Source organism: Chroicocephalus ridibundus, chromosome 6 (genome assembly GCF_963924245.1).
Source record: "Chroicocephalus ridibundus chromosome 6, bChrRid1.1, whole genome shotgun sequence".
Lineage (NCBI taxonomy): Eukaryota > Metazoa > Chordata > Aves > Charadriiformes > Laridae > Chroicocephalus > Chroicocephalus ridibundus.
Genome location: NC_086289.1, coordinates 9,410,584 through 9,438,216, shown reverse-complemented (window position 1 = coordinate 9,438,216; position 27,633 = coordinate 9,410,584). Strand labels below are relative to the sequence as shown.

Sequence of the window (27,633 nt, the reverse complement as noted above, 5' to 3'; positions counted from 1 at the left end):
ACTAAAAGCAGCTTTAAATATGCTGTGTTGGCTAATCTTTGTTTTGTAATTAAATAAATCCTACAGCACAGTTGAACCCTTCCTCTTGTGGTCAGCACTATCTCCTGGTTAAATCAGCTGCACACACACACACAAGTGATCAAGAGCCACATTAAAAACTGTCAGTTAAGCAAAATTATGACTCCATGCGCAGCTCACTTCTCACACGGGGATCACATTCTGTACAGGCAAAACTGAGGCCCGCACACATCTAAAAATACATTGATGGGGCAGATGAAAGACTCGGAATTTAGTTCAATTTATTCATTACAGGAAATTACATAAAACATACCCTGTAAGTACTAGTATTTGATAAACTGAGATTTTGGTCCTCTTGGGTACCCCACGGCCTCATTTTGCTTGTTTTTTCTTGATTTTTTTGCCTTTATTTTTATTATTATTTTTTGCTTGTTTTCTTGATAGTTTATTTGAGTAGATTCACTCAAATAAACTCTGTAATCTGTCACCAACAGGAAAAGCAACACTCAGAGAACCACACCAAAGCTCCAAAACTGACAGGAGATTAAAAAGGAGAAACATGTCCTTGACTTGATGACAGGTACAGCTGGGTTTGTTCTTTACCAGTGACACTCAACACAGAACGGGCCTTATCTCATGATATTTCCCTGACATGTTCCCTGTGAAGCTGGGCCTATCAAATCCTATGAGAGTTATTCAAAGATAGTACTAAATCAAGAGTCTTGATCCTGCAGTGGAAGCAGAGAGCATTCGGCATCTAGCAAGCTACAATTCTGGAATAGAAGGTAGGAAATTCCGTCTTACAATACTGGGAAAAATTGTTCCAGTGGTATCATAACTGATAGGAATGGTGAATGAGTCAAATGGAATAGCTACAAAGAATCTAAGTCCGTTATGTCAACTGCTTTTTTGATATTTACCCTACTGTATTTGCAACAACCATTCACAGCAGTATTCTTTCAGCAAGAATTTCTTGATCTTATCCTGCCACTGCTTGAGCAAATGCCATCTATTGAGGTTATTTGTTTTTGCCAGTTAAGGTCATGTGTCGTGGTCTACTAACAAAAGTAGATTTTCCAGCAGATGAACTTGAAACAAAAGTGTGGGGTTTTAATTATTATTAAATAAACTATAAGTAAAACATAATGTGAAGTCAAGATGTCCCTGGCCAATCTGCCGCCCCATTCTTAGTCATCATGACAGAGTCTCTACACCTCCTGGAACTTACAATACATTAAATGTTGTATCTGTACAGTTACTCCACAATGGGAGGTCTGATTCTTTAGTTTATGTGGAGTGCAAACAAATATTACTAGTGCATACTAGGAAGTTGGTTTGTTTGGGTTTTTTTTAAGTGTAAACACTCCCTCAGTCTAGAGCAAAGCTTAGTTTTCTATTATTTGTGTTGACATTGCCACTGTGGTACTTGTTTAATATCCAGACTTACCACTGACACAAATCAATGACCAAAAAAAATAATGCCTTTTCCATGTAGTTCAGCTTCAACATCCCTTCCGGTATTAACACTCTCTATGCACCTTCAGTTTTTCGGTCGAAATTTTGCCCTAGTATGATTTAGGAATAGTTCTGCAACTGAGAATAGCAAAACAACAATAACAACAAAACCTAAAGAAAGTAGGCAAGCCAGCCAACCCATCAGGCTGTGCGAAAAAAAATTGATTGATGAACAACTTCTAGCAGCACTGAGCAACATTTTCAGATGAATCAGTTAAAACAGGTGCTGACCACCACAGGATTTTTCAGTAGAGAACCTTATGTTATAAACATATGTTATGCATATTTTCACACTGAAAGTATTTGGCAGCTTTCAGTTATTTCCTTTGTAACTATGAATGAATTACAAGATAATGCATTATTTTGTGGTGGTGTTCTGATTGTTTTGTTATCGAGTTTTTTTCCCCACATTTATGCTTTCTTTAGAATCCAAATCCTCCCAATACTTTTCCTAGAATCAATTAATTGGTTCTGAAGAAGTAAAAAATTTCAGTTCTCCAGCTGCTTACTGGATTATCATCAGAATAAGGTCAGTCTTTCCAACTCCAAATAGACAGCTGACAAAAAAAAAAAATCACTGCATCATTTTTCTAGAATGTGAAACCCAGCATGTCAAACTGATTAAAAACAAAAGTTAAAAGAAAAATTTGCTTTCATTACCCACTGTAATGAAATGACAAACTATTATCCCCAAAAGTATCTCTCTATATATTAAATTTACATCTCTCTATATATGCCTCTATAGATTAGAGGCATAGACTCAACCTCCTCCTAACGCTAGGGAAGAGAAAGCGCACACATCTAGAGAAGCGGGGAGAAGTAATCAATCTTCTCTCCTCTGCGTTATCAGTGTCGCCATCAGGAGTTTATCTCCTAGGAGCCGGCAGTGAGAAGAGATTTCCACATCCACACAAGAGGTCAGCTGCACTGGCCAAAGCAGGCAGAGACAGAGCCAGACTTCCGCAGCTCTCAGTATATCTGGTCAGGAACGCAGAACCAGACTCTCAGCCTGACCTCACTAGAATGAAACCCCACCGGACACGGACAAATGGTCCTTCGGTCGTTCACATCATGATACGGCAGTTTCCCACATCACAACAATATAGAAACAGCTGACTTTAACCAATTGCTATTGCATTGTGCTTCTGTGGAGATTAATTTATATTAGTGTAATAAGTCCAAAATAGTATTTTAAAAATAAAATAGTAAAGAAATAAGGAAGGAAAAAGAAGTAATTTTGCACACCTAATTCAGCACACATTGAGAGAAACAACAGAAATAGAACAGGTGTATCTAGTTCAACATTAGGTTAAGCGTTTGGCCTAAAAAGACTAAATTAGCAATGGAAAAAGTATTTTTTTGTTGTTATAAACAGTTGGTAAAAAGTTTGGGTTGTGGGGTTTTTTAAGGTGAAGTGATACTTTTCATAGAGAGATGTATACAGTTCTTTAATATGTGTACCTGCACATTATTGAAACTCCAGACCCATAAAGATAGATGATATCCGTGTAAGACAGTATTTTTAAGAGACAAATACTGGATTAGACAATGCAGAGAAAAAAATAAGACTTTACTTCTTCCAGCTGTAAGCCCTGAAGCCAAATGGGTACCCCAAGGGTTTATTTATCTGTCCGAGCACAACAGAGAAAGCAACTACCCACACTTAAGTTACCAAGAAAGCTAAATATAGCTTTTTACACTTACACCTCTTCCCCCGCCTTTTTTCTAAGACTGTGGTATAAAAAAAGAGAAATGTTTACTAAGCAAACTAAGATTTGCATGCCTCTTATCCAAGAGTATCCACCTTGTATCACTTTTTGTTGTAACCTACCACCAAAACTCTGCTGAATGTGCTTTTGGCATTTAGAAGCAAAACACTTTGAGTCTCATCTTCTCCTGGTAACTTCCTTGCAGGTTGCTACACGCTGGCATTCTGCGCTGCACAGTCATACCTGCAGCACCTTTGAACAAGGAAAAATACTGCTCACCAGCACCAGCTGCTCCGCATCCTGCTGCCGGTCTCTCTGGGCACAAGCGAACAGCAGCGACAGCGGGGTGCGGGACGGCCAAGAACTCGTAGGTGTGCTCAGGCAGTAAGTCACAGATTGTACAGCAACGTTTCCTCAGGTTAAATTCCAAAGAAAGCTGCCCTCAACAGCACCGAAAACAGATCGGTTATCAGCTTCTCATTCAAAGCATTAATCAACAAAGCTTTGAGATTTTATGCCACCTTCCATTACAAAGTTCTAAAACCTCTTTACACAGAACCTACCCCACAGCAATAGCAATAGCTGCCGCCACCTTTACCTAGAAGACAGAGAAACTGCGGAACAGCAGTGAAGTACCTCTCACAAAAATGGACGTGGAGACAGAGCTGGGTAATAAGCCTGAGTTGTGCTCTGCTCCATATATTAAAAAATCCAGTCCAGGGGAGAAGCACGTGGGTGCACGCGCTGTTCAGTCCCGTAACAAAGTCCACCGTTCATAAAATACACCAGACTGGGACAGTGTTTAACTGTTAAATCGGCGAAGAGAAAAAAACTAAAATAAAGAAATTGCTCTATCAGAAACATCCCAGTTTCAGTCCAACAGAACTGCCTCAGCCTGTCTTCCTTCTGTAAATCCAAAACCTCATGTCCTGTGGATGGCTTAACCTACGTAATCTATCAGTAGAGATTTACAAAGCAGAGCTATAGCCCAGGACAAACCTTTGCCGTTTGTGGCGCTCTGATGTATTTCTAGTTCCATCTGTGCTCCCAAGCAGTAATGTTTCTTTCTGGACCTCAAAAGCTACAGCCTTTCAGGGTCCAGATGACAAGCTGGAGGAACAACCGAGATCCTCCAGAGGTGGCTCACCCTAGGGCTCTACTCCTCGTATTTCCTGGGTTGAACAGTACTACGGGGAGTGGCCCCAGCAAAATAGGTGTGTCTGTGTTCCCAAACAGTTTAAAGGAAGAGTGAATATTTTCCTCTAGATATTCTATTAGTCATCAGGACCACGGTATGCTGCCTTTCAAACAGTGACGTGTTCCAACGTATCGACCGCCTCAAAGCAACTGTTATTATCGATAACTTTTTTCACACAGAAGGATCCTAACCAGCCTCAAAGGTTCACTGCAAACCGACCCGACTTCTTCCTGAGACTGTTTTCTATTTGACTCTGCGTCTCATCTCCACTCTGTTGCTTTTCTTGCACGGATATATTGCACCTAAATGAAAGAGTAAAATGGGGATCAAAGAAACACTGTTGCCTCTTTCCACACACACTTACAGCAAGGAAAGCCAATGTCCCAGGCACCTTCCCCAGGTTCCCACAACACCCCCCGGACAGAGGCAATTAGGCTGACTGTAAGTGGAGACTTCCAGGCATTTCCTTCTACGCAGTTGTACATATCCAGAGACAAACTGTTCCATGAGCAGCTGAATTAATTAATCTTTTTTTTTCCTGTCAGATTTTCTTCCAACATCCTCAACACCCATCGGGTTTGCCCCGCCTCCATGTGACATCCTCTTGGCAATACTATTCCCAGAAATACTTTCACTTCCTTTCCATTGGTCTGCTTTCCCAATTCCTCTCCATGTGAAGACAGGCCGAGAGAGTTGGGGTTGTTCAGCCTGGAGAAGAGAAGGCTCCGGAGAGACCTTATAGCCCCTTCCAGCACCTAAAGGGAGCCTATAGGAGAGATGGGGAGGAACTCTTTATCAGGGAGTGGAGCAATAGGATGAGGGGTAATGGTTTTAAACTTAAAGAGGGGAGATTTAGATTGGATGTTAGGAAGAAATTCTTTACTGGGAGGGTGGTGAGACACTGGCACAGGTTGCCCAGAGAAGCTGTGGCTGCCCCATCCCTGGAGGTGTTCAAGGCCAGGCTGGATGGGGCTTTGACCAGCCTGGTCTGGTGGGAGGTGTCCCTGCCCAGGGCAGGGGGTGGAACTAGACGACCTTTAAGGTTCCTTCCAACCCAAACCATTCTATGGTTCTGTGTCCTTTAAATCCACCCACAGAACCCTTAAGCTGTCTTCCTTAACTGCTTCGATATCTTTGATTTCCACCCATACCTCCTAAACCACACACTCTCTTCTTTCACCCTCCCAATCTTTCTCCTGCACCCCAACTACTGATTTATGCCTTTAAGTTCTGTTTCCCTGAACGGAGGAGAGAGGGAAGACTGACAGAGCAGTCGTATAACTCCCATGTCCTAGGAAATGAGATCGAAAAGCAGCCAAACACAAGGTGCAGAAGCTAACAATTCACAACCCAAAGCCCTCTCTAGAACACACATACTGTCCTCTGTACATTATTATGGGCTGAAAGATTCCGCTGTAACAAAAATCCCATTTTCTCCCTAAGATTTCACTTTAGATGGCAAAAAAATGCTATTTCTTTTCTAAACATGTATGAAAAGATGCCAGAAACCAACAAAAATTTTCAGGTTCTTGGGTGGGAACTGCTAAATCCAACCAAATTTTGGCCAACTACTTTTAATTCCCTGCTTCAAACACTAAATCCTGAATTTCCTGAACTCTTGACTTCATTTTTCCCACAATGAACTGTCATCTTCTCAGCCAGCTTGTTAAAAATACACACTCATGCAGACGCACAGACAAATGTAAACACAGGCACAGAATCTGGTCTCTCTACCTTTATTCTCAGTCTGGCATTCTCCTCCTCTGGCTTTATACATTTTATTTGCTGCCAAATTAAGTGGAGTGCAGGACAGGGCGTTCACTCCGTTTGGACTTTAACATGCCTGACTGAAAACGATTAGCTCATCAGAAACACTGCTTTCTCTCCGCCCCCACTCTTCTTTTTAATAATCAAAGCACTCCACGCTTTAATTACCATTACTACCACTCTGATGTGGTAAGCAGATACAATTATTCCTCTTCTACAGACAAAAAAATAAAGTATCATGTTCCCAGGAAGTGCTGACCACTAGCACTAATTTATTTTATTTACTCTGCTCCTAGATACAATTGCATATTGTGTATATGTCTCATATATAATTGTGAAAAGGAGCTCTATGGGTCCAGAAATAAGTTCTTCTGTTCTCATTAAGAGACAGGTTCCTGAAGTATGCCAGTGTGACTTCTGCAGTTAACCACATTTATATGTTTTTTGTTTAGGTGAAGAGATGAAAGAGGAGGAAGATGAGAATGATTCAATACACATCTACATATTGTACAAGCCATCACACTCGCACCAGCTATGTTTTATTAGTAGCTATAGCATTAGAAGCTATATTCGAGCCACATGAATACTGAAGTCCTCTATATGGCTATGCATGTACATACACATCGCCTCTGTAATACAATTCATTATATGTTGATTTTCATTTATGTTAAATTAACTGACCACACCTAGTAGTTTTGTACACCATGTGAGAAGTGGTCACTTCTCACACGTTGTACTAGTCCCAAGTCCCATCTCAGGAATTTCTGTACGTGTTTCCTCATGCTGAAGGTCTAACCTCCAGAAACTCCCGAGAATTTGAAACCTGCCAGTTTACTGCCATAAACATTGTATGTTGTTCCCATGAAAAAAACCACTTGCCAAGTGACAAGACTGTGAAATACTGCAGTCAATTACGCTCAGCAGAGAGATGTTTTTGTTGGCTATTGAAGCTCAGCAGAGACTTCCTGGCTATTAGTTCTCCAGCAATTTCATCGGATCTAGCTTATTCCATCCTACACAGTTCTCAGGCCTATTGCCATTCCTACAAAATGACTGAGAATAATCAATCCTCATGCTGCAAGGGATATGTAGAACTGCACTGGTGCCAGAAGAACAGAAAGACAGCAGCGTTCTCCATGAGTCCATTAGAGAGACCAACAATCTGACATTTCTTAAATTTAAGAGCTTGTTTGTGTGATTTTCATTTTCTTTTATTGCCTTTTTTTTTTCCTCCAGACTCCATGCAACCCAAACAGAAGTGCCCACAATCACAAACTACCTACTATCAGAAAACCTACTAATCACAAATGTCATCAGCCACTTCAGAGAGCCACGGGTCCATGAAGGCAGCACATTCCTGTTGTGTCTAGCGGGAGACACGCAAGGCATCACAATTTCTTCTTCAAGTTTCGAAAGTAGTTCTTCCTAGACAACATTAGACTGTATTAGGTCAGCCTGCTTTCTTTCCATACTACAGAGGAGGAAAACACCAGGCAAACTAAATGATCAATCCAGGACCACAAAACTCTATGCCCAGCTTAGAAACTGAATCTAGGTCTCATGAATCCCAACCCAATGGTCTAGCCATTACACCTTCTGTTTGAAGAGAATTATTTATGTAAAACAAAACAAAACCACAGAAGAAAACCAAAAAAGACTTTAAAGGAGACCAATAAACTCTTATCAAAGGAAATTAACTTACTCTGTTCCTTCATAGCTTATCTCCTTATTTCTTCTCACTCCAAGTTCCACATAACAGAAAATGCCCCTTCACAGCTCCTGCGGATGCCACAGCCCTTTCACCAGAGCTGGTTCGTAAGTGACAGCAGCAGAACCAAGAGATCACAGGAGGAAAATTACAAGCAGACTCTTCCTTGTTACTTCAGCTAACAATTTCCCTCACCTCCCAATCTGGGCCGAGACTCCTGATTGCTAGTAATTCTCCTTCTCATTTACAGCTTCCAGTAGTGACTCCTGCAGAATTTTTTCCCCATCCTGTGAAATTGTTGCACCACTGTCAATGCCTCTGTCTCACAGCAGAAACAGATTTACAATAACTTCCTCAGAGCTTGTGCACAGCAATTATCTTCAAGTGTAACTGCTTAAAACAAGTGTTAATGCCAGGTATTCCGTGCTCCAGAAAATGTAACTTCATAGACATATAAAGTGCAGCCAGGCAAACACTCCTTTCTTGTGCATTGCTAATTGCATCTAAATTATAGCATTTTACATGTATTTATGTACCTTTCATCCTAGTGTATCCCAGAGCATTTTGTAAGCTGTCACACGGTTTAAAAGGAGGCCTATATTAATACAGGACTACCAGCACTCAGACATCTCCAGAATCCAGTGCAGCAGCCTGTGGATAAATTCATTATGAGAGAGACTTGGGCCAACGGCAGAACACTGAATCTCTGTAGTTAGATAAAGACCTTCCCTCCCCCTTCAGACATCATTTGAAATTCTTGCATATCCATTTCATTTGATGATCTCAATGTTTTAAAAACATTAATTAACTTGCACAGTATTTTAATTAGGTAAGGCATAAATAAAGATCTAAAACCTGCAATGCCCCTGCTAGTAGTCAAGAGGAAGTGCTTAAGGGAAAAAGATTATAAACCAGGGCAAATATTGAGCGATCCTTCTAGATTCTCTCTCACATTGCAGCAAAATGGTGGTTTAACCGGAGACTGCCTCCAAATCAGTGTTTAACAGCTACCAATGCACCTATTCTCTCTATTTTTTTTTCTAATTCCTTTTGGAATACATCCCTCCTTTTAATTCCTTTACACTCTGAAGTAGTGAGTCCATCCTGTATTCTAGTGTTATATGAAGAAACATGGGCAAAATAGCTTTTTTTGCTTTTAAGCCCATCATCTGCTGATGTGATCAGGTTGAGGCCAAAAGTTGTAAATCCTCAGGAAAAAATAAAATAAAACAAAATAAAATAAAACAAAATAAAATAAAACAAAATAAAATAAAACAAAATAAAATAAAACAAAACAAAACAAAATAAAACTAAAAAAAAAATAAAGTGAAGAATCATTTGGTACATGCTTTCTCTGCACAAAGATTTTTGAATATTTTATCGTGTCTCTCACCACCACTCAGTTTTACAGGTAAACAAAAATAGAAGCCAGATTTTTCCAACAAAATAATCTGATACGAGAGTTTACATCTGCAAGAATACAAGCTGTTTATTTTTAGATGTCTAATTTTAGGCATCTAGTTTCAAAAATTCCACCCATATAGGCGCCAAGTTGTTTTCCGAGGTCACACACTGAGCTAGTGACAGCCCTGATGAAAAAGCCCAGGCATCCTTGTCCTTACAATCATTATCAGGAGGCAAAGAGAAGGAGTAAATTGGATGCCCCCCAACATATCCATGAGGGAAGGAAGGAGGCTGAGTCAATCCGACTGGGATTTCAATGTACACTTGCAAGAAACGCAAATATTCCAGTTGTGATACACTGAGCTTTTAAATAGTTTCCAAGACTAAAATGGCAGTCTCCCATTACACTTCATTTACAGATTTACTTAACAACTTTGTCTTTCCTTAAGCTAAGCTAAGTGTTTGCAAAGCTCCAAGAACGTGCAACTTCCCTCTGCTTTTCCACACACAAAGGTAGCTTGGGAACTTGCTGATACTGATTGCTTTCCCCTGACTTGGCTTTTAATTCAGGCGCCAGGCAACGGATCACAAATGGATAACATGAAGATAAAACATTTGGCAGACACTTGACTGTCATATGCTTTCTGTTGCCAAGAAACAAAACAGGACCTATTAAAATCATCCCATTAATTAACTTTTCTATAATCCTATTTTTTATTGGCCTCTTGTTGGTTAAGCAAATGGTTTTTTTCTTTCAGAATGAAAGTGTGTTAAGCTTAGAGTGACTTTTAGTACCATCAGAGGCTGGCATTTAACACATTTTTACAACAAATAACTCTGGGCCAGATCTTCAGCTAGTTATGGTTGATTTTGTCCCCTGATACTAAAAAAAACCTGTTCTCTTTGAGAAAGATTATGTTAGTGGAGGGATCAGTTTACACCGGCTGATAATCTGAATCCTGATTTCTTACCATCTTTTTTCTTTCAATTTTGGGGAGTTACTAAATGATGTGCTACATTACGGAAATCCTGATCTCTTGTTTCCATCATTGCCTTCAAAAAATTTACCACACCTTTTTTTTGAATGGTCCCCATTTTGATACAAGTTGGTTACAACTGTGACCCACTTGCCAAACAATTCTCAAGGAAAAGTGAAATATTTACATTCTGTCAGTGGGAGAATAATATTTACATCCTTGATTTTTTCAAGGAGGACTCTTAACCCTCAAAGAAGTCAGCTAAGACCTAAATGAAAGGCCTGGCTGAAGGACTAATTCACACTAATAGCTGTAAAGATTGTCAGAAAGCAAAAAATTCGTCTCTATGACACTAAAATAAAGCCTGTAAGCACTGTACATGGAAGAAAACTTAGGGATGCTCAGGCAGGTATCTTGCGCATATGAATGTTTGCTACAGCAAGCTAAAACAGAGTAGAAATGCAGAAGACTACTTTCAGTGTACGTCATTGCAAGGATAACAGCATCTTTTTAAAAAAGAAGACAGTTTAAACAGAGCCTCCTTTTTTCCTGTCCACTTTTTGCATTAATGTCAGTGAAAACTTTTTCTTAGGTTCTGAGTATTGTTCAGTGAGGCGGGGTTCTGTTTATGCTCTGCAAGGAGACACAGAAAAACAGGGAAGTAAAAACAATTTTCTCTATAAAAACCTGCATGAAAATGTTGAAGTTGCTGGCCCACAGCATAAACAGTGACGGGCAGCAGTCAATATTGCAAATGTTCCTCCCGTGTCAGGATTTTTACTACACCACATCACACCTGACTGTCAGGTCAGGAACTCCTCAGTCCGCGACGTGACACAGCAGGACGTGAGCACTACTCGGTATTAGGGGTTCCTGAGACCGTGCCCATTCTCAGCAGCTGGTTTCCTACATGGCCTGGTGGGAGTCTTTAAAATGGAAGTTAATTTACCAGCGTCTTTGTGATACTACATCCTTTTCAAGAATTAAATGAATACGCTAATGCAATCGCTAATGCAATCTCTAAAGCCAAGTCTTCACTGTTCTTTTTTATAAGAAATTTAGGTGTGGCACTGAGCAGAAAATTACCATACCCAGACAGAAGGAACGGATGCAACTTTCCAGTATATCACATTCAGCTGTCAGCAGTCACAGGCTATAACACCACACATCTCCTTACAGAACCTGATCAAGCTCCAACTTAAAACACGTCATGTTTACCAATTCCGCTGGAAGGCTAGGGTAGGGATTCGAAACGGCGCTTCTCCCTTCACAAGTGTCATACACTTTTGGATGTGTGTCCTGACGGGTACATTGTCTCTTTTGTTAGGCTGAAGCAACACATCCTTGTTTAGGGACCCACCCACCACCATCCTGTCATCAAACAAGGCAGCAACATTCTCCTCTAGAGTCACTCCCCCCTGGTAAATTCCTACTGTACAGCAAAAAGCTTTCTTCTTAATCCCCAAGCACACAAAGATGTCTTAATAAAACTGCATTTCAACCTATTTCTGCAATTTGCCCTAAACTCCTCTGTAAAATATCCCAGCTCCCACTTGACACTGAATATGCCTCCCAAATGTGTGTCACCAGCGCACTCCACTAGCAGACGCCCTTTGTTTCTCTTGTACACCTTACAACTCATGTATGAACTGCAATCCCTTCCACCTTAATTAGTAATTTCTCAAGAATAAATATTGAAGCTTATGAATTTGTCCATATTTCATCTGCCCTGTTTTATATACTACCATGTCAAAAAAAGACCCCTTACCAGTCACCCTTGCACTAAGCTGTTCTGGCGGCTCAAGCTGCGTCAAGAGCATTCGGTACCCAGAGTAAAAGAAAAATAAATCAATGGTTATGTTCTGTCCGTAAGAATTTCTTTAAATGAGCGTCCAATTCAGCTAACATCCTCTACATTTCCAGAATAACCACAGCATTGTTTTAGGAGGAAACAAGAAGCGTAGACATTTTCGTTTTTATTTCAATGATGCCTACAGGCTTCTACTGAGGGTAAGACACTACTGGGCTAAGATTTGTAAAAAAAATAGCAACATTCCGGTACCAATTGAAATCTGAACAGGTGAAATGATAACCACTGGACAGGAGACAAAATTAGGACACAGAAAGAAAGGACTTAATTAGTCTAAATTTGCACACCGCAGATCAGTAGCAAAGCCAGATGAAGAACCTAGAGGCCTTAGAACACTCTAGGCAGGAATCCACAAGATAGTTTTTCAGTTTTGTTTGGTTTTTTGTTTGAAGTACAGATGCACCTGATGGGAATATTAAAAATGAGAACACATGAACAATATAGTCCAACTAAAAAATAAATATCTCTGATAACTATTGCTTAGGTAAATCACCAATATAACTGAAGAATAAGGCTCAAAAATCTGCTAGAAGGGGCAAATCTGAAGCAGTTAAAGGCTTTTATAGTCCTCCATGTGCTTTACGTATAAAGCACAGCTGACGGGCAAAAATGCTGGAAGAATTCAAATGATGCCTTATAACTCTTTTTTTTTTTTTTTTTTTGCTGCAAGGCAATTTTTATCACAGCCTACTGGACTATATTAAAAAATCTTTCATTAAAATTTTATTACTACCGAAATAACTGCATGAGAGATGTGACTCTAGACCACAAAAATATCTCTCTTGCCACAGTGATTAAAGCAAGGTGATACAGAAACCTAAACAAAAGCTGGTTTTTACAGCCTTAAATTCAACACCTGTCTAGTCAATAGCCTCACCGGAAATATCAGAATGTTAACCACTGGTGAATCTGAGTAAATAACATTTGGAGTTTTTTCTTTTTTTTGTTTGTTTGGTTGGTTGGTTTGTTTCGTGTTTTTTGTTGTTCTTCTGTTATGGTAAGCAGAGAAAACTGAAAGTGCTAGCCTAACAGACCTCAGGAGCACGCGCACTCAGTTTATCTAACAAATAAGCAGTAAAGAAAGTTAAACAGTTAGAAATATGCAGGATTAAAAATGACAGCAGGCTGCAAATTGATAGAGGCTGTTAAGTCAAAAGAAAGGGAGATTTATTCTTTTTTTAACTCATTCCGATGCTTTTATACCTGCAAGTTTTCTTTAGAAGTAGGGCAATGGCATTTGCCTCTAGTTAAAATGCATAAAGGATGCCTCGCAGAATCAGCGGTTCTATTTATTTATTCATTACTTGTGTTTCAAAGGACAGAAATTGAGAACCATGTCCACTCTTACCTGCCGTATCTATCCAGTAGTTCCACATTGCTGTTCCTATTACTCAGTGCCCCACACATCGTAAACCACACACTGGGAGGACAGAGAGCTCATCTGAGTGCAACTCCTTGCTCCATTCTGTCCAAATTTGCTGCTAAAGTACGCAGAATTCTGGCCAGGACTTATATGTGGGACAAGAGATGAAAGATATGGAAATTCACATTGACCATCACTCATTTGTCACCATCTGAAGGACAGAGTTTAAAAGGAAGAGCCCTGACAAGCAATGGCAATGCTTGGGGGATGGAGGAGGACATCATTGCTTATGTGAATGCTGAAACTCTTCCAGCATCAGATTCTGCCTTATGGCTAGTGCTTTATTTACAAGCAGCACACTGATATCCTTACTGTCCCGTAAGATCTGAGTAAGGATGAAAAGATTTGAGCCTAAAAAACATACAGCCTGTTCCTACCCACTCAGACCACAGACTGCTGAAGGGCAGGAGCCCCTACATTCACCGTCGACTGCCATCAGAATCCCAGAGTCTTCAAAGAGAATCACAGAATAAATCAAGCTGGAAGGGACCTCTGGAAATCTCTAGTTCAACCTTCTGCCCAAAGCAGGGCTACTTTCAGAACCAGATCAAGTTGCTCAGAGCCTTTTTCCATCAACTTCTGAAAATCTCCAGAGCTTGCACAACGTCTCTGGGTGATCTCATCAAGGGCTCAGGCACACTCATTGTGAAAAAAATCTATTTAGTTGAAATTTCTCTTGGTGCAATTTGTGACAGTTGCCTTCCACCCTTTCTCTGTGCACCAAGGAGAGTCGGGAAAGGAGGATACATAGAAAACACAGATCCATTCAGATAGTTGAAGCCAGCAATTATATCTGCCCTTAGCCTTCTCTTCCCAAGGCCTACACAAAGCCGGTTCCTTCAGCTTTTCCATGTAGGTCACAAGCTCTAGATCCCTAATCAGCACTGTGCTTCAGTTGCTCATTTGTCAGTGTCTTTCTTGCACGGGAGGATGGGGGTAAAACTGGAAAAAAATGGAAACCATTCCAGAGGAAGCCCTCAGTGTGGAACAGAGGGGAGTAATCACATTCCTTGATATGCCAGCTAAGTTCTTGCAAATCTTGTACATCTTACTGCACTCTGCAGTAAGCTTCCAGTGTCACAGGGGCACACCACATTCAACCCGCCCACCAGGACCCACCAGTCTTTTTCTGCAAAGGTGCCACCTGGCCAGCTGCTCCCAGTCTGCTTGGCTGTCCCATCCAGTGTGCAAGACCGCATTTGTCTTTGCTGAACATCACAAGTTCCCTTGCTGGCCCATTCTTCCAGATTGCTTAAGTCCCTCTGAAGAGCAGCCCTGCTTTCCCTTCAGTGCACTGATGGTTTCTCCCAATTCGATGTGATCTGTGAACACGCTAAGGGGCGTTCTGCCCCACCATCTAGGTCACTGATGAAGATGTTGAACAGCAGTAACTCCAGCATCAAGCCCCATGACTGCTTGTCACAGGCTGGTAGGCTGCTCGTTCAACACACTGATACTTTGAGCCTGAAGGTCTAGTCAGTTTTCCACAAATCCTTGTAGTCCACCCATTTGGTCCATAACCCCCAGGCTGACTATAAATATGCAATGGGAGATTAATTTCTTTGTGTACTGCCTTGGAGAACAGCAAGCACACTGAAGTTCAAAGTTGCATCCCTGCTACACACCAAAGTCCGCGCAGAACAGGTTAACGGGTGACCACTACTGGCTGAAATTTTGCAGTAGTTTGTGTTAATAAAAGCTGTTTCATCATTTCAGAAGCCTGAGGTGTTTACATGCCTGCCTCTTAAATGGGAACGACCAACACTTGGGTCACCAACTGGGAACTCCTCCCTCTCCCCTGTATCACTAGTACCAATTTACTCCTCCTGTCCATTTTTTTTCCTATTATATTCACTAAAGGGATACCAGCAAGGCCTTTTAACACCTCATTCTCTTGTTATTAATTAATCCGCTCTCCTGCAAAGAACAGAGAGCAGCTGAGATGTGGTCTGTTTCTTCTGCTTAAAGAATGAGCTGTTACAGTTAGCCATCCATCCCAGATGAATCAGAAAACAATTCCACCCTTTGGCATCTGAGAACCCATGGAACAGTTTTATGAACAAAATTTAGTACAAGCCAATGAGATTTAGCTGGCATTTAACTGAGCACTCAGTCAGCAATTTATGCACACTGATGACACCCCCACACTAATGCTACTAATTTTTATCATGAGTTTCACATTCGTTCCATGACAAATCAAAAGTGAAAAAAAAAAAAAAACCACCAAGAAATCATTTGGCCTTTAGCAGGTTGTTTATGTACGCTAAAGGGAATCAGAAGCCTAACTCAAGGTCAACTGTGCTGCCAAAGAAGACAGTTCAAAATAAATTCCACCCAGAGTATGTGTCTCTGATCAGAGATTTGAAAGGCTGGGTAACGCATACCTTACAGACACCTCCACTGGAAACACAAATCCTTTGTTCCACTCTGAGCATTTGTCTTTTTATGTAGACACCTTTACATGGATCACATATTCTCAGAAGCTCAGTTTTCAGATAGCTTTATTATAGTGTCACTAATTTTTCCAGCTCAGAACTATTTTCAGCTTCACACTGAATGCTATTTTTAATCTTAAACTCCAGCTCATTGCTAGGCTTAACTTTATTGTATACTTAAAGATGCATTTTGGATTGTTCTCATGCTTTTGCAGTGCCAATAAAATTCTCCTGGTAATCTCTGGACTAAATTTACAATTACTATTCTTTTTTCATCAATCTAAAATATTAAAATAATAATAAACCATGGTGTTATCCATCAATTTTTATTTTTTTTTAAAAGAAACAAAACAACAAAACCAGAACCCTTAAATGCTGTATTGAGTTTTAGACTCCAAATCCAAAAGAGGTCATTTTGTATCAAAAGATAGGAGACTTCATTTCACCCATCTCCAGGCCACCCATACCTTATTCCAAGAGGCACCAGCATACCTTATACAACTGTCTTTTAAAATCTCCAGCTGATCTGACCATACAAATTCCCCCCTCACTTCCTAGTTGCCTGCTCAACAAACACAGACATACTCTTCATTATTATAATCAATTACTTTGCAAAGCAGTAATTCCTGGAACTCTAGAATGACAGTCACATTTTCCAAAAAGTCAGATTTAGCAAATTTGAGAGTACAGGCAGCTTCCAAACTAAACAAACAAGCTGGGTCATCACAGAAAGTCATTGTTCCTGTTCTTCAATTATAATCACATAAGAAAAGAGAAAAATTAATCCTGGGAACAACCAGCAGTACCTATATCCTGATGATACACATTTTATTCACACTGTCAGAAATTAAAAACACTACTCCTCTACGCAAATGGTGTTACTTTTGGGTAAAATCACACTAACCCCAGAAAAAATGCTAAGTGTTTCTGTCTTATTGAAGTTGTTTAAAAAAGAAAAAAACTTCTAGCATATAATGCAGTTAAAGCAGATGAAAAATCCTGGATGTCTAGAAGGCACTGCTTCCTACTCAACTCTGCCATACCAGAATACATGCTGCTTTCCAACACAAACACACACCCCAAAGTCTAAAGGCATCTTCTCATAAGTTAAATGCATGCTATGAATAAAACTATCGTAAGACAATCTGACGGGACGTGAGTTGGAAATAACCTTGGAAATATTTTAAATGGCTCCAGTGCCTTGGAGAGGTAATTAACTGTCCTGTGCTAGAACTAAATAATGCAGATGCTTATTTAAAAGTAGCTGAAATGCATGTTCCAGACCTGCCTGCAGTGACAACTCTGGTTTGCAGCTCAGGAGGAAAAAATTCTACTTAAGGATAAAACTACCTTGGGGAAGATGGCTCCAAATCTTTCCTTAAATGAATTCCCACTTAAACGTCTTCCCTTGCGTAAGCCCCATTACACACAGGAGCAGTAAGGTCTCTGCAAACAAATACTGACAGACTCACAAACTAGGGCTGGACAAACAAGCTCTTGTTGTTGCCAGTCCAAGTGACCTCCAGGCTGTGTCCCTGATTGCCCCACCAGAGGACTAGAAGAAAAAGCATTGTGTTCTGAGGTGACAGTATCTATTCCAGAACTGAGGACAAACGCCTCTGCCTTTGCAACACGTGAGAGAAGACTTAGCCGTCCTCAGAACGGTATGAGAATCACCTACACGGGCACCGCCATGCTCTGGGAGAATGCTGGGAAGCAGAGAGGCATTAACCAGCCTGGCCCACTGCTGGCACGCAGCAGCTGCTGACAGCCTGCCAGCACGCAGCCCCGGCACCGCGGGAACAAAAACAACTTAATTAGCGGGCAGCCACAGTCTACACTGACTTCAGCTCCTGGACCCCTTCCACACAGAACTCTATGCATGGGCTCAGCCTTCAGCCCAGCGTGGCTACGGCTTCACAAGCAAGGCTTCAAGGTATGAGAATATTTTATGACTTGGTAGTGTCTGTCACAATGGAGACCAGCTCTTTATTTGTGGTCCTAATGCACCACCTCATTGCAGCCTCTCTCTTTGCTGTCATATTCCACAGCAGTGCTATTGTGGAAACAATCAATTCAATAGCAAAGGACTGCGACTCTTGGGACGTCAACGCACTTAGCATCTAAGAAGACAGAAGATAAAAAAAGCACGTCTGCATATCACTTAGAATTGCCCCATAGAAGCAGAGGCCTTTTCTAGGCAGCTCTGAATATAAAAGGGATCTCCTGGGCTGCTGAACTAGTGCCTGTGACCAGCACAATCCTTTAATAATGGCACATGACAGGGCACTGAATTTGAAGAGACGTTCAAACATTCTACTCCAAGCAGCAGAGAAAAGAGTCTGTCAGAATATTCTCAAACAATTTTTCCATGTGGCAGAGTGGCACAAGTGATATTCCAGCTGTAATTTGGAGAGGGAACATCACCAACAGCTCAGAGCAGTTCCCATGCACCCATCCTTTCCTCCTTTTCCACAACCTTCCTGAATTTAAAAGGGAGATAACAGCTTTTTCCAAACAGTCTTGGCTGAGTCACTAATAAGAACAGCAGCAACAACAAAAAATTACACACTGGGACCAACCGACGGGATCTGGCAGCACAGGAAGCCTTCAAGGCACAGAGCCAGACAACTGGAGCTCATTGGCCAGGTGGTGCCTCCGTTCCTTGGGGAACCTGGCATTAGTCTCACCCAGCAGCTGAACCACAGAATAATCCTGGCTTAAGGGCTGGAGAAAGTGTTTAAAGACTTGCTCTCTCAGCTGTGGGTGAAGGTGGCATACATCAGAGCCAAGGCGAAGCAACTGTAAATTACTGCACTGTGAGTAGGAGGCAGGTAAAATTTATCAGATTTAGAAGGAGTCCTTCCCCTGATGCAGGCTCGAGGCAATGGTTTCGCACAGAGGAGAGACTGGGTCACTGGGGACGCGGCACTGGGGTGCATTACTGTGCCGCCTGCAACCCGCTGGGATGCTGCAGCGTCTCCCTCTTTACAGTAATTACCTACTGTGGCACTGAGGACATGTAGCCAGGTAGATTCATTTTTGAGTGCTTGCAGTCTTCACATACGGACCGTAATGGGTTTTCTGCCTGCAGACATTTCAGAAAATTAACTCAAATTAACTTTTGGAAAGTATTACAGAAATTACTTCAAAGGCTTTTGTGGACACTCTCATTCGTAAGTAAGAGTGACCTTAATCAATTTCAGTTAGCTCGTTACAAGAATAAATTAAGATCAGTCAGAGTCCCTTCAACTCTGAATTCACATCTTTATTTAACTTGGATTAATTGTTCCTGTGTTTCTCCATCAGACTGTGTCAAACTGTGAGGCTGGAGAACAAATGGAGAGGAACAAACATACCTGCATCATCTCCCTGGTCATTACACTGTGAGCCCCCTGTAACGCTACACCCTCTTGCACAAGGCTGTTATATTCTTGTTTCTAACACCAAAGTAACCATGGCTGTAAAACTCACTGTTCTGGAGAAAGGGAAAATATCCTAGTAAATATCTGAAAGTGACACATTGCCACTGGGTTGCTCAGACCAGCACTTCCATTCTTCCATTCACATATTTTAGCTTCTTCTCCAGGGCTTCAGTTTCTGGGCCCTTATAACTCCCCAAGAAGGTCTCAGGCCGATGACAGGAGCAGCAAACAACTGATGAATATGTCGTATCTAAAATCCTCCTGTCATCCAACTTCACTATCTCCCATTACCAGAGCTGGTTTTGTACTGATAATACAAGTGGGACAGCACACCCAGGTACCATCTGCAGTTACAGCACTGCAGAAAAGTGGGAATTGTTTACTATTTCCCACGAATACTTGGCAGCAAAAGCCTTGTGTACTCCAGAAGAGCAACACTAGCAATAGCTAGGTGCAGCCTTTCTCCCACCCCCGGTCCCCTGAAAAAGTTAGGTCATGGGTGGAGGTCAGAAAGGGACAGTGAACACAGGGTGTCAGAAGTGACAGGGTCCCATGCCTTCACATCACAAAAAGCAGCAAAAGCAAATGACGCATCTGTCGGGCCTCGCTCCAAAGGCAATCGCCGATGAATCCTGTGGATGATGCCAACTGCAATGTGAGCTGCACTCGACAGCCCTCAGCTTCTCCTCAAGCGCAGACTATACACAGAGACTACAGAAGGAGCTCAAAGCAAATTAACCAAAACAGCCTGTTACTTTACACAAGTCTTCAGAGCTGGAAATGGGCTCAAGGATCAGGTAGCTGAGTACTGAGACTTTTCCTTACAACCAGGGTTGCCAGCTGCCTCATTTGGGGACAGGAATAACCTGTTTTGACAGATTTACTGCTCTTGCCATTTCCCCCTAAACCTTTAATGAAGTTTTTATGAACCATTTCCTTCAAACAACACCCTTTCAGCACTTGACAATGCAAGGAAGTTACATTTGCAGAGTGGAACAAAGTCAAGCAGACAGATGGGAGGCAAAACAAGCTGAGAAGAAACTCGTGCTGCTTGCCAAGCATCTTCCTAATGTTTTCCACAACAGGCTGTAAGCAGTATTTCCCACTTTCTCAAATATCGCATCTTCCCTAGGATCATGATTTTTAAGTCACCACCTTCTCTCTCACAGAATTACTAAAAGAACACAATTAGTCAGACAACCTTTTCGACTAATTGGAAGAGTAGCTTTTTTATATATGCCAAGAATCTGTAGTTAGCCATATGCATCTGCAAAGCCGTGAGCACTGGAGAAGTTGAGCAGCATTCCACCGATCCAATTAGTGTGATGCTGACTTCCTACAGAAAACCAGCTCGATGGTAGTGTGTTAACTGAAGGCTTCACCAGTTACTTTGAAATTCAGATGAGTGTAAACTTTTCGGACTCCGGAGTCTGAGCTGTACTGTCAGTAAAACCTGAAATAGCATAAACCCAGGATAATTTCTCCTTATGCTGCCAACTATTTAAATTACTCTGGGTTTGCAAGTATGCATGCATGCCTGAGTGTGTGTGTTTACGCGTGAGGGGGTGATAGCGATCCGCTCTGTCTCCAGCATTACTTCACTATGTCCTGTTGTGGAAGTGCCAATATTACGGGCAAACAGCTCTGAGCGGAAAGGCAGCAAGAGTGAAGCACGGAAAAGCAAGAAGAAGGTGGTCAGGAGAAGCCTGCAGTGGCATCCGAGATGTCTGAGCTTAAACTGCACCTCTGTCAGACTTTTTGAGAAATCCCAGGCACATCATTTCGCCTTTGCCCAAGCTCATTCGAAGATGAGTCAAGTCTGACACTGCCTTACACCACAAATATTGCATGAGAAGCAATTCACCCCCCGCAGTGGGGTGAATTTTATGTCTTCCTTCCCCTATCACGTTTGTTTATTATTCTAGCGTAGTTCTAGCCTCGTCAACGGGCAGGCAAACACTTGCTAGAAGTACCGCTTCCAGACTGACTGGCTTTGGTACTCCAGTACTTTATAGCACCCTTCTCCTCTTGAGAAGACTGAAGAAGGAAGGAAAGACGCAAGTCTAAGGAAACTAAAATGCTATTTGTCATGACGAGACTTCAAGAGAAAACGGTAAGTTTATTTTTTTTTCTCCACTCTGTTCCATCAGTAATTCGCAACTAAGTCTCAAATTCTAAAAGCTCTTCTAAGCGTTGCTGGCATTATCAGTTTCAAATTCAAACCCATTTGTACTTACCATCTTCATGGGCAAAAACAGAGACTGTAATGTATATCTGCATAAGGAAAACATAGGTGATGTTGCTCCTCCTTTCACCTTACATTCGGCAAATGTTCAGGTAAAGCTGGCAAGTAATCCTGCTCGTGGGTACAGATTAATCTTAAGACATTTCTGAGGGACAGTTTCAGTTGAACAGGAACTATTTATTTAGAAAAAAGGTTGACAAATACAGACGCATAGCCCATACTTCTTTAAAGCATTTGATTTAAATGATTTTCTTTCTGTCAATGAATGTTTATACAGGACTGGATGAGAAGGCTGCCTGGAGAGCATGTCAAATATAACACCATTTTCATATTTCTGAGGCTGCCCCTGACACTGCTTAAAACAGGCAATTCAGCGTGGAAAAGGAACAAGACAGGGATACCAAAAGAACTGGAAATCAGAATTTCCAGGCAAATTATTGAATCTCTTGCTTTGCCTGATTAAAGACAGTCTGTATGTCACCTCTCAAAAATCAAATTCTAACTATCTATCTGAAATAGGCACCCAGAAACGATGGTACACAAATTTAGTAGGTATCCTGAAAAATTTAGCCAAACGTTTTTCGAAGTTTTTTTAAGGGACAGAAAAGACCCACTCCCACCATTCCATTTCAATTAAATCAAAATTCAAGGCAAAAAAATGCACATACAGACAGAAATATAATTTGCAAGTATTCACTTAAACTCTTTAGTACTCCAGCTTTTTCTTTTGTAGAATGCTGCTCTCTTGTCTACTCCCTTACAACTTCCTATCGCACTGTCACTGCAGGATCCAACCAGCGGAGTACCCAAATTTGTTCAAAGCAGCTTTCAATATTAATATCTAAATCCTGCAAAATACCCTAAAATCTTTGGAGAAATACAGACAGGCTTATACATATTCTCTCAACCCCATGTTATACTATTTTACATATATTAGTGCCAGACTCTTGATAGCAGCTGTATGCTTCGCTAGCGATGGATTAAAGCAAGGTGCATTTCTTTTAATTAAAGGACACCAATTATTTAAATTTTTAAAATAGGAGAGAGAAGTCAGAGTTATCAACAATGGCAAGTCAGTTGTTCTGAAATGAAGAAAAGTGATGCTGACAACCGCCTAATCCTCCTCCCTGTTGCAGGCATTCTGGGAACTCCATGGGGCAACAGCAAGGGAATTCTAACAGCAGAGAGAAAAGTCTTATAAATCTGGCATTAAACGTGTACATCTTCACTCATCAGGTGAATTTTCTAGACAAGATAAAATAACATTAGGCACTACAGACACAAAGCCACATAAGCAGTATCTGCCTAATTTAACCAGACAGCCAAGACGCAGGGGAATATTCCTAAATCTTTCTGGTTTTCAGTTCCTTAGCTGACCCCGTCTATTTGCCTATTTATGCACTGTTTCTCCTATATGAACTGCAAGGTTTCACCTTGGCTTCTTCTGCGACTTTTTGGAACTTAACTGTATATTATAATGTTGGTGCCCACTCTTTCTGTTTGGTTTTTACAATGCAGTAACACAACTATTAAACACACAATTTTCACAGCTCTTAGGCTTCTGAACTTTCAAAATGGTGCAGTTACAGTTTTAAAAAAAAATACTGGGGGTAAGGTTACTCTCTTTAAAACAGAAAATGTTTTTTTTGGCCTAGGTTTTCTATAGTTATAGAGTCCATGCTGTAAAGAGACCAGACAGGTTTAGGCATCTTTCATTTATGACTTTGATAATTAATCAAAAGCAAAAAATTAAGGATATAAGAGATGCAAGGTTTAAAACAAAAAAGAAAACACAGTCTCCCTAATTCTAATGTCACCTAGCCGTGCAGCTACTGTACAGTCTGCCTTTCGCCAAATCCCTTTTATAATGCGTAAATGAAATACCATTCATTTGCATGCAGCTGCAAAAATAAAGAAGGTAATCTTCTTACTCTCATTTGAACGGGAAATAAAACACAGTGGTTTAAAAAACAGATCAGTGTTTTTAAATATCAGTATTTTTAAAAATAGGAAAATAAGAGATTATCGATTACCTTATGTAATATACCATAGATAACAATTATTCAGAACAAGTTTGACAATTGCAGCTACTTGTAACGAGGTGTGTATTCTATGGTCCCAGCTCTCACAAAGCTTCTGCTCTGCTGCAAAGTTACATACAAACTGCAATGAGAAGAAATAGATAAAACTGGCAGATGTACTGTTTATCCTCTTTTGCTCAAACGAATCCCGGAGAGCATTACAAACTTAACAAATTATTTGAAAAATGCCCCAAATCTTACAAGTATTTTGCTAGCCGTGAAGTCATCTTTTGGCATTATCTGCCACTAAAGGCAGCTTTCCCTGAGCTTGAACAGTATGGCAATCTAACCGTGCTTAGAATTTATATATAAGTAAATAAAAACCAACAAAAAAAAAAAGTCAACCAGAACACTGGTCAGTGTTTAGGAAAGAGGAATGAAAAGCACACATAAATAACTCTGCATTAGAAACAGTCCTGAAAAAAATATTCTTTTCTCCCTTCTATTCATCAGAGGTCAATAAGAGATTATGAAAAATGTACATCTGCTTTACATGTCTGTAATTCCAGGCCCCTTAGATTCATAAAAAACTACTTCCAAAATCAAAGGTAAGTCATTCCCAAGCCTGTTTCATCTCACCTTTAGTATTAGGAACATCAATTATTTGACACAGGATGCAAACATTATCGTTGCCACAGATCAGTAGCTAAAAGGAAGTTTCTAAAACTGCTTTTCAGACAACATAATTCCATGAAGATTTATCCTCTAGAAGAACACATAAGTAACTGAAATACACTTTGTATTTTCTTTTTCTAAGCTTGCAGTCGACAGCATGTGGAAGTTTAGAATCCTTACATGGAAAACTCTTAAATGCTACTAACAGAACGGAAGCACCTCTGTTTCAAAGTACCAGCAATTACCCAAGGCGGGCTTCCTGAGCTTCCTAATCCCAAAACACACAAGTTAAAGGTCTCACGTAGCTTGGAGCGCACCATCCCCACTGCCCGGAAAGAGAAAGTAGACATAGGAGGGGACTGAAGAATTCACCATCTGCCAAGACACACTTCAGACTGCCAGCAAGTGGCAGGAGGCATACAAGCCTTCAGTTGATAAGCTCTTAGCCTGTGCGTCCTCTTTCCACGCAGCGCCATCACTCCTACAGCCCCTGAACAAACAGGAATCACTGGGCAAATGCAGCTGCCTGTAGGGTGCTGTACAGCAGGCATTTAACAGCACATTCGACCACTTGGACCCTCATGCAAAGTACACCATGTTCACGTCCACATGTCCCCACAGCTCCACAACACGTCTATGCTCTGCCAACAGAAGCATCTTTTCCACAGGCAAAAGGTGAATGTAATTTGGAGGTGGTAACAAGATTAATGCTGCTACTCCTTCAGAATACCCCAAAAGTACCGACTGAGCAATATGTTCTTTAAGGTGATTAGCATGCTTGCCATCGTCTGTTGTTACTGTATACAAAAGGCACTTTCTGCCAAGACTTCCACAAAATACAGTTTGTTTTAGTGCATTGGCAACTGAGAGGATTATAGGATGTCTACCAGTAAACTGGATTTATATTCAGAACACACCTGTGAAGAGCGTAACACATTTTAAAAGATGTGTCATAAAGCAGAAATTGTGTAAAAGTGACATTTACAAAATACGTACGCTAATTCAGTCCTGGGGGAACAATCAAAGAAGAAAAAAAACTGTTTTAAAAAAGTTAATACTATATAAATACATAATACATAGCTTTTCTGGATTTTAAAGTAATTTCTTACAATGAAAAGCAAAGCCTCAAACTTTAAAAAGAAAAGCAAACATATAGAATTTTTCAGACAAAAACCCCACTGTGCTGATGTTAATACTCTAGTGACAATTCTTTGGACTTTAGGACACACAAAGTGTTTCTGCAGATAAACAAACTCCTAGGATGGCATTTTTTGTGATGCAGACAATTACATAGTTTTCAGGGTTCCACAAAGAAAGCTCATATGAAGACTACTCAAGGGAGAATATGGCAATGTGCAGAAAAAGTACTGGCCTGATCAGCTGCATCTCTAGGGATTTATTTCAGAGAAGAAATGCAGCTGAGATTTGGACACTCCTGGCTGCACAGGTGCCATGCCCAGGGCTGTCCGCAGTACAGGCACCCAAAACTGTGGCCAGCATGTGTACAGGTATCTAAAACCTATTCTTAACTTTTAAAAAAATGCAATACCAGATACAGCTGTAGCACCTTCCCAGACTTTCTTCAGTCTCACAAAGCTCTTCAGACAATGTGTAGGCATAACCCCTCATCTTATACCCCGGACTTCAGAACCAATAATTTTCTAATTTCAGTAAAAGCAGGCATTTGGATAGATTAGTCTCACAGACTCAATTTCTTTCATCATTTCACTAATTTCTCGATTTCATCAAAAGCCTGTTGCAATGAGTTTCAAAGTCTAACCAAGCACTCTCATTTTCTCCCCGCCCCCCCCCAGCAGGTTTCCCATGATTTGTATTTAACTGAGTGCCCTGATATTTTTGTCAGGAGGAAAGAAAATAGATGGCCCTTATCTATCTCCTCTATGTCATTTATAATTTTAGCTACTGATATGACACAGAAAGGGGATGAAGAATGGAGCCTAAAATGATAATCCCAGGGGGGTTTAGTCTTTCATCATGTGTTTCCAGCATAGATCATGTTGGTCTCCTTTTTCTGAACTCCCTCTAGTTTACCATGAAGTAATCAGAACTACATTCCAGGAGGATCAGAAAAACATTCCAGGAAAACCTGCATCACCATCAATATAAACGAACAGTACTTTTTATATGCCCTATTCCCTGCCCCCTTTCACTTGCCTTTTCAGTCCTTATAACCAGCCTAAGAAGAGCAAGTGCTTTCAAGATATTAATCTGAACACATCTGAAGATGTGTTCTTCAACACACACAATCTGAACATCTGAAGAGTATTCAAGTCATGATGAATATTTAAGAGAAAAAATGAAACCTAGTCTTTACATTTTCAGCTTCTACTGTACCTCCTAGCCAATAGTAAACTATTTCTAGTAACAGCTGCTAAGAACTTTGAAGAGTATTTTTAGGATGTAACCAAGCTCAGGGTATTTTTAATCTATGATTATACATTGTCTAAGTCAGATGAGCATCAGTTAGGAGGCTGAGCCAGACACTGTTCTTGCAGACTGCCGCAAAATAAATCTTTACGAAGGGCCGCTTAAGAAACGATATAACAGAGAAAACTGGGGAGTTCTATCATTTCTTGGGCAGCGAACGTCTTCAGGAGAGCTTAATCTCTTTAGAAACTGTGATAATAACAGTAACTCAGTAGTAACTGCAGCTAAACAGACTGAAGTTTTCCTTAAGTCCCATACACCGTGACACTGTGATTTTATCTGTACTGGGAAAATCCATTAGTTTCACAATGCTACTTCAGATTTTCTCCCGTGCGGCATGAGATGAGAATGTGGCTGGTCTGATGAAAAATGTAGAACTCTGCAGTCTTTAGGAGGGGGCACTGGCTTTTTTTCATTTATTTCCTCACTGCTTCCAAATACTAAGCAGCTGAGGTGACAGAATAATGTAGCCTCAACCTTTTGCATGCATTGCCAGATTCTGCTAAAGATTAAAGTCAATTTTCCAATTACCCTTTCTTATCTTTGGGTTTCTAAGAGAGCCGTTCATGGAAATGAAGAGGTAGGAGGTAACTATCTTTGTCGGAAAGGCAAGCCGGCTTTGCACTGAGTAGTAAGGGTATCTTTTCCACCTCCACATTAATTACTTCTCGCTTTGCGCAGTATTATGTAACATATTGCTGTGAAACTGTCTTGCAGTTTTGAGCTTTCCTACCCAAAACAAAGAGGAACCTGCTCCCTTACTGCCACTGAAATTGTGCGCTGGCAGGAAAATAG

The 27,633-nt window shown here is 40.8% G+C and overlaps 1 protein-coding gene and 1 long non-coding RNA gene across 7 annotated transcripts in view; one reads left to right on the top strand and one right to left on the bottom strand.

The window, feature by feature from the left end:
• ABLIM1 (actin binding LIM protein 1) overlaps positions 1-27,633 on the bottom strand; it is a 211,983-nt gene that overhangs the window by 157,217 nt on the left and 27,133 nt on the right. For 2 of the 5 annotated variants that reach the window (XM_063340169.1, XM_063340170.1), the window contains exon 1: positions 4,242-4,396. The exons of 1 other annotated variant lie outside the window; for it this stretch is intronic. In XM_063340169.1, coding sequence (XP_063196239.1) covers positions 4,242-4,281 — 40 coding nt within the window. In that variant the 5' untranslated portion in view covers positions 4,282-4,396. Of the gene's footprint in view, positions 1-4,241; positions 4,397-27,633 lie in introns of those variants that run through there. 2 more of the 5 variants (XM_063340172.1, XM_063340171.1) reach the window with 2 other exon arrangements.
• On the top strand, positions 673-7,794 carry LOC134518007 (uncharacterized). 2 transcript variants are annotated; one of them, XR_010071810.1, is made up of 3 exons: positions 673-803; positions 3,448-3,626; positions 7,444-7,794. It is a non-coding gene; the product is annotated as an uncharacterized LOC134518007 (long non-coding RNA). The 2 variants fall into 2 exon arrangements; XR_010071809.1 differs by having other exon boundaries at positions 6,660-7,794.